Raw genomic sequence first — 7631 nt, 5'->3', positions numbered from 1 at the left:
GAATAAAGGAGGGTTGAAATTGTTCTCTGTGGCATTACAGAGTGTGACATCTTTGCCTTTAGGACAGGGGAATGCAAGATGCCCCTGGCTTGTCCCAAGGGTTATATTGATCCAGCACATTACTCCTTTGTCAGCCACAGGAATAGCATGGAGCAGTGTCTTAACTGTGCTCATTGGATAGCTAATTCCTGGCTCAGCCATCCTGAGCTGATCATACTGTTCATCCCTATTTCCCCCATGGGACTGGATGAGCGCTTTCAGAGATGGGCTTTGCATGAGGACTCCACTACCCAGCCACTTGAATTATGACTAATACATGTGGGTGTTGCAGTGGTGCTTCAAGGCCCCAGCTGAGATTCTCTAATTCATCACAGCTGCTTGGGCCCCTCTCACCCTGCAAGCAGCACACCAGCTGCAAGACAGTATTAACTGTCTGCCTGCCAAGCCTTGGCTGGTTCCATCTCCCCATAACCTTTTGGATTGGCTCCAGGCCCCCTCCTGGTTTTGTGTGTATTATCAGAGAGGGGAAACACTTCCCAAGGCTGTTCTGGAGCTCCCACCACAATCATTCCCGGACAGACCAATCCTGTCCTGAGTGGTACAATTCCTCCTGTGCTTGGCTTGCTTGGAGGAGGGAACTGGTGGCATGCAGGCTCTTATCTCTGCAAGCTCCCCAGATTCTGAGGGTCTCGCCCTGCAGAGGGAGATGGCCAGGAGCTCATGAGCCCAAAGGCACTCTCACAAAGCAGGTAGTGAAACTGTTTCCTGGAACATGGCATCACCCACTGCTTTTGCTGATAGAAACGCCCTGGGCTGCTGCAGTGTCATTGCTCAACTGTCTCTTCCTCCTGAGAGTCACTGAAGCTTCTTCCCTTCAGCCAACTCTGCCTCTGTCTGCAAGTTTGAATTAATTTGTATCCATGTGACTTTCGGCTGGGAATGCGGTAGCTCCACTGATGAAGTGCAGTTCCACAGCTCCTTTCCTTGAGATGGGTGGTAAGTCCCCTGTGAGATTGTTCAGTCTGGTTTATTACTATGCTCTTTTTAGCAATTAATGTGCATAGAAGACAATAGCCAAAAGTCAAATTCTACATTCAGTTAGAGCTGAGCAATCCCCCCTGCAGTCAATAAGGCTGCATAAAAGCCAAAGGGGCAAGGGAATTTCAACCCCAAATTGAAAAACCAAAACTACAGTTCTGTTCAGAGACATGGTGTTACATTCTGGCCTCAGCTCCTCTGGTAAAACTCCAGCATAATTCTATTTACACTGTTCTGACTGAGAACAGGATATGACTTGCATCTTTCCACTTCAAGATAAATAATATTGGCTTGTTATGGTGTGTTTTGTTAGTTTGAATTTGCCCCCTTTTTTTTTAAACTGCTGACCCTTTTCTTTGTGCACGACAACAACATGCAAGAGGAGAAAATTTCAGTCCTAGCTCTGATTTTGTTGCCTTTTTCATGCAGAATTTACTTAGGCAAAACTTCCCTTGAGAGGAGGGTCAGGTGCAAGGAAGTTTGGTCTGAACCAAGCCAAGTTCTTGAGCTACTAAGCCCAATCCTTATCCTACACTGGTATTATGTCACTGTTTTCCTGATTTATCCCAGTGAAACAAAGCCCACAGCCTTTTATCTTTGTACCATTGATAGCTGCCAGTCTAAATTCTGTGGTCATTCTTTGAGCCAACAAAGCTCCTGTTCTGGAGAGAAAAGAGTCACTCTACCTGGGTCCATAGCTTTAGGTTCAGTGTCACTGCCATCTGGAATAGGAGGCCTCTAACATGGTTTGTCTTGGACTTATTTTGGAAAGCCATGTATGGTTCTTTATTTGGAGGAACATGTTGGGAGATAGTGAAGGGTATATCATATTAATCTGGAAGGAATTCCAAACAGTAACATTAAGTAGCAAGAAGCAGAATATACATTCCAACCTTACAAACCCCAATAGCAATTTGCAATTGTATAACTGCAAACTCTTTTGATCTGAGCCTCATCAGCACTTTTCAAACATAATTAGGCTTCAACAAGCCCCTGGACTGAGTAATTAAGATTCCCCCCATTTTACAGAGGGGGGAACTGAGCCACTGAGTGGTTACAGTGACCAGGGGAAAACCAAGGGCTGATGCCCAGACACTCTGCTAACACTCCCCTCCAAACCCCCTCACAAAGCCCTTAGCTTGTTCTTTTGTGAGCCAGGATTTAAAGACACTCAGTGCCCTGAAGTGAAGGGGGAGATGCAATTTAATTATATGTTTAAGCCTACATCTCAAGCAACAAGAGAGTGAAATTGCAGATGTTCTAAGATTCCTCCATGACCTGGGGGGTGGGTAGGGGGAAGCAATGAACACACTCAAAACTCACTTCCTCCCATCTGTTGCTCCCCTTCAGCCACACCCAGTCAGTCAGCTACTGTCACACAGCTCATTCCTCTCAGGGCGGTGCCCAGAGGAGAAGAGGCCTATGAATGTTTGATAACTCATATTCGGGGCACAGGAAAAGTAGACCCAGCTGCAGTGGCTTATTGATGGTACCTGCCAGGCAGTCTGATATGAGCTTCCTTGCCAGGTCTGTGTAGGGTTTAGATGATGGATGGGGGAAAGGTAGCGTACTGTATGCTGAAGCATTTTGTCCAAAATACTGTCGAATACTTGTCCACTTTTGCTGGGGACAACTCAAGTGTTGAACTCCACTGAGCAGTGACTCATGTTTCAGGTGCCTAAATTTGCCTGCAATACACCTAAACATCTGAGAGCCTGAAATGGCTAGTTAGGTGCTTTAATGGACGTACCTCTTGGGCAGTGGGTATAATAGGCCAGGAGAGGTGAAAGCTCCCAAGCCAAGCTCTGGTCCCACGCTTGCTCCTCCCTCTCCCCCAGGCTGGTGGGAACACTGGGGTTGGCTGGTGGTAGTTCGTTGAGGGCTCCTCTGGCCATGGGGGCAGGAGGATGCCTAGAGCTTCGGCAGAGGCGGGCAGGGGTAGGGCCTCAGATGGAAGGGCTGGGGTTTTGTGGCTCTCCTTCCTACCCAAAGAGGAGGGCCCCCCCCATGTTTGAAAGTTAGGCTGTAAACAACCTGCCAGTGGGGCTGAGGGCTTCACTTGTGGGGGTCCAGGGGATGGTCAATAAAATTAATCCAGTCCAGTGACTTGTGCCCTCCTTATTATAGCCCTGTGTCCAACCCTGGAGAGTCTAATTTACCGAGCACCATTTTGGGGTCCCCAACATGAATCCTGTCTCGTTTTTGTAGTCAGGAAGAAAGGTGCTTGTGTTACAGGGCTTTGGCAGTGGAGGGGTTAACAGAAAAACAGGGAGAGTCCATCACCACTCCTTCTCCTCTGCCTCCCTTGCAAATGATTTTCCTTGCAATAGGCTGCCCAGAAGCCTCACTTCAGATAGCACCAGGGTGGCTGATGGCACCTCCAGCAAGCTCAGAATTTTCTGAGGGAAAAAAACCACACACAATTTCTAACAAATCAAAGCTGTGGGGGAAGTTGCCAGTTTGCCATCAGGAAAACTGGCCCTATTTTATTCTCAGTCTGATCCCCCTGAACTACCACACCCCTGAGAAGATGCACAGATAAGGAAATGCAGTTGAATATTTCACTAAAGTGGTGCGAAGTCTTTCTAAAGTGGGTGATTCCAGCATCTTACAAGTGGCCATAAATTAATGCAATGGCTTTTGGAACCAAATGTTAAAAATACGCAGTGTCAGGACTCCTTTGTGCCAATTTTTTCCCTGAGGTGGCTGCTAATATCCTATGTTACCCAAGAATCCTAAAGCTTCAGAAAGTATGCAGCACAACTGAAAAGCTGCCAGCTCTGGGGCAAAGGGCAGCCATCAAGCATGTAAAACACCCTGAGCAACAGTGGGAGGAGGGGAAACAGTCAGCCCAAGAAACTAGGGCAAGCCATTTACAAACGAAAACATCCCAAGTGACTGAAGGGCCATGGGGCACAGACAGAACTTCATGTTAGGACTTACACACAGTAATAGGCTTGGTGGTCTACCTTTTCACTGCCTCTGTAATACACTGGGAAAATCCAACCCTGGTATAAGTAGGCCCAAAGCTTCTGTTCTCCACAAGTTTGCACTTGCTTATGAAAGGCTGATTTTGGCCTGTCCTGTCTACTGTATCTCTCTCCTTGGTTGTATAGATGCTTTAATAGGCTGGGCAGATGTCATTAGCCAAAGGGATGCCATACAGCAGTGCACTTGAAGGACTCCATACCTGCTCTAAAATTGGCTATTCTTATCTCGGGGAGAGAAGTGGGACCCAAGAGGTTTCAATGCTCTCTCTTTCTTGCCCCTTCTGCTGCAGGATAGCCAAAGTATGGAGACTTCTTCCCAGGTCTTTGAAGCCACCAGCTTGCCTCCCACCACCAACACCAGCACAGACTGCAAGCCGCAGGTGCTGCCTCCTATCATCCCCACCCTGCTGAGCATTCTCTTCTTGGCCTGCCTCGTGCTGAACAGCGCCAGTCTGTGGATCTTCTGGTTCCACATCAAGCACTGGAACTCTGGCATGATCCTCCAGTTCAACCTCGTCTTAATGGATGCCCTCCTCATTCCCATTGTGCCGCTGATGGTTGCCTATTTCAGCATGGGTAACAGCTGGCCTTTTGGTCAGTTCCTCTGCCAGCTTAAAGTCTTCATCCTCAGCACCCACTTGTACGGCAGCATCTACTTCCTGACGCTTATCAGCATCCACAGGTACCTTGCGGTCGTGCACTACAGCACCAGGATCTTCTGGAAGCAGAAGTCCTTCTTGAAAAAGCTCAGCTTGCTCATATGGTTTGTCCTGTGCGTCCAAGGGCTGCCCATCTTCATCATCCTCAAGACTTCATTCCTGAACGGCTCTATGAAGTGCTTGAGTATCCATCAGTCGGAGCTCTCCTCTCTTTATTTGTACTACAATATATTCTTGGTGACGGTCTGCTTCCTCCTGCCCTTTAGCATCTCCTTGACCTGCTATGCCTTGCTGGGAGCCAACATAGTTAAAATGAACAGTACAAGCCTCCGGGGCAGGGTGATGAAAACTAAGTCCTTGCAGATGATAATGGTGTCCCTGGCTATCTTCGTCATCTGCTTTGTGCCCCTACACGTGAGCAGGACTGTGGGAGTGATTGTAAAGTATTACAACATGCCCTGTGAGCGCCTGCTCGAGGTGGAAATTGCTTATTATGCCTCTTGGGTTTTCACCATGGTGAATGGCTGTCTCAATCCCCTGATCTATAACTTTGCTAGTGAGAAGTTTAATGACTCCTTTTCAAAATCCCTGAGAAAGTTCCAGTTCTTAAAGTGAATTTGCAGGACTCAAGGCCCATGATAGTTCTTAGAGGGGTCCCAGTCAGAAGTGCTGAAAATTCTAGGAGCCAGATCTTTGCCCTGACAGATCTCTGCTGTGTACAGTTTGGAACAGCAAATGTAGCTCTAATGGTGCATCTCCCTTGCAATGATGAGACATGATTGCTACCCATGCAGAGCTATCCAAGCTCGATGTAACCAAGCTCACTTGAGTACCATAGAAGTGAAGCTTTGGCAGTGCATATTTCAGTGTATACTGTGCAAGACTGCCTGGAACCCTAATTACCGATTGGGGTATGCCATTCTGAAATGCAGTGCGTCAACTTCATTGCTCCAATGCTCAAGCTGGCTAGATTAAAGCTAGGCCAGATGTGTCTACATGAGCTGCAATCATACTCCATGATTGCCCTGCATACATACCCTAATTCCTAGGGCTGCTGAGTGCCAGTTCATTCCCTGGTGTAATTTAGGGCAGCCTCAGGACTGCTCTATGGTCTCCCAATTGTAATAGCCTCCAAGGGGTCCTTCCTGCAGCTAGGGGATCACTGGAGTGTTCTCACCATATGCTTCTCACATTAATAGCCCCAAACCTAATAGCTGTCAGAGCAAATCCTCAGGTAGCTAGATCCATGAACTTGATTTTCCCTTGGTGCTTCTATACTCTGCAGAACCAGCTGCTTGACTATACTTGTGCTTCATTATGCAACATGTTCAAGAGATCAATCAACCCCACTTAGCCAAAGTCAAGGTCTAAACATAACCAGTACAATACAAAAAGGAGATAGCCTAGGTTCCTCCAAGTGACCAATTCCTGTCTTGCAGGATGTTCACCTTACACAGAAAGGGTGCTTCTGGAATATGCATTTAAGCTAGCTATTTGTATTGTATGGTTTTACAAGTTACAAAACTCTGTACATCACTAAAATCCAAGCCACCCATTTGCAATTGTTCTTTACTGGCCACATCTCTGTTTTGGCTCCTGCATTCAGTTGGCCATGATGGTATCAGACTGCATCACAGAACAAATACAGCTTCATTTTGACAAATGTTAATATTTGCTAGGGCCAAATCTGTCTTCTGCTTTGCAAATACAAGTACGCAAACTATCATTCAACAGTAAAACACTGGGCTAACATTTAGATGGACTATGTAATGCATATGAATATAGTTTACAACATATGCATATTGGCTAACATAATAAAGATGGGCTTTCTGGGTGCTATTCCTGTCTTTGCCAGCAACTTTCTGATACCTCAGGTAAACCATTGAAATTCCCTGGGCTGCAGCACAGACAAACAGCAACACCCTTGGATGAAAGGTGCTAGAGAAGCATGAAGAACTAGATAGATATTGAGAACAACAAGAAGTCTTGTGGCACCTTATAGGCTAACAGATATTTTGGAGCATACACTTTCATAGGCAAAGACCCACGTCATCAGATTCATTAGATGTTGTTCTCAAAGCTACAGACTAACACAGTTACCTCTGATAGATAGATATTGGCAGAGAGATTGTGCTGTCCCTCTGGGTACTGTGGTGGGGTCTCCAGCCCCACACCTCTTCTGAGGACTTTCCTGCTGTCCTCAGGCTCCCATGGCCTCATCCATATCCCCTCAGCAGCCCAGTCAGTGTACAGAGGCCCAGCAGCCTACTCAGTGCTCCCCCTTCCTCAGGCTCACAGGGGTGGGGTCAGGTAGGGGAGCTCAAGCCATCCCTCTCCACCAAGCTCCAGCCCAGGGCCCTGTTGTTGGTGGGTGCTGCTCCTCAACCAGCAGCTCAGCAGGGATCCCCACCACAACACACTGTGCTAGCGAGACACTTTCCAGCTCCCTGCCCTGGGTTGCTTCCTACCCCATCTCAGATGAGGCGAGCCACTGCCACTGCCACTGCCACTGCCACTGCCACTGCCACTGCCACTGCCACTGCCAACTTCTAGCAGGAGTTCTTTCCCCTCTGCTGCAGCCCAACTGACTGGCCTCCCTGGCCTTTATAGTGGGGCTGCAGTTGGAGCATGCCCAGCAGGGCTGTGGGGGAGGGGCCTTTTCCACCCAGCAAGCCTGGCCCCACCCCCCTGGCTAGTGCAGGGTCAGTACACCCCGTCACAGGTACCAAAGACAAAGCAAGAGTTATGGATGGGGGAGGTGGCATGAGATTGTGAAGAGTGGACTTTCCCTTTTATCTCCCCCTCACCTGCTTTCCACTTCCTTGTTTTGCTGAAGTGTTTATACACAGCTGTTGCTGGCAGCATTCTAGGGTCTTGCACTATTCCCATGTATGAGGTGGACACAAAGCTTTTTTCCGAAGATGCTGCTAATTCACTTCTGCTG

General features: G+C 47.8%; 1 protein-coding gene across 1 annotated transcript; it reads left to right on the top strand.

Moving 5' to 3' along the window:
* Positions 1-4330: 4330 nt before the first annotated feature.
* LOC142023857 (P2Y purinoceptor 2-like) lies at positions 4331-5302 on the top strand. The gene has a single exon (XM_075015253.1). It carries the CDS (start codon positions 4331-4333, stop codon positions 5300-5302), a length of 972 nt encoding a protein of 323 aa, XP_074871354.1.
* Positions 5303-7631: the final 2329 nt, after the last annotated feature.

The sequence above is a fragment of the Carettochelys insculpta genome, chromosome 21 (genome assembly GCF_033958435.1).
Source record: "Carettochelys insculpta isolate YL-2023 chromosome 21, ASM3395843v1, whole genome shotgun sequence".
NCBI classification, from domain to species: Eukaryota; Metazoa; Chordata; order Testudines; family Carettochelyidae; genus Carettochelys; species Carettochelys insculpta.
Note: the sequence above shows the minus strand (reverse complement) of the source record. Positions and strands in the feature narration are given on the sequence as shown.

What these genes read in the sequence shown, in the direction of transcription:
- LOC142023857 (XM_075015253.1), top strand. Translation starts at nt 4,331, where the DNA reads ATGGAGACTTCTTCCCAGGTCTTTGAAGCCACCAGCTTGCCTCCCACC.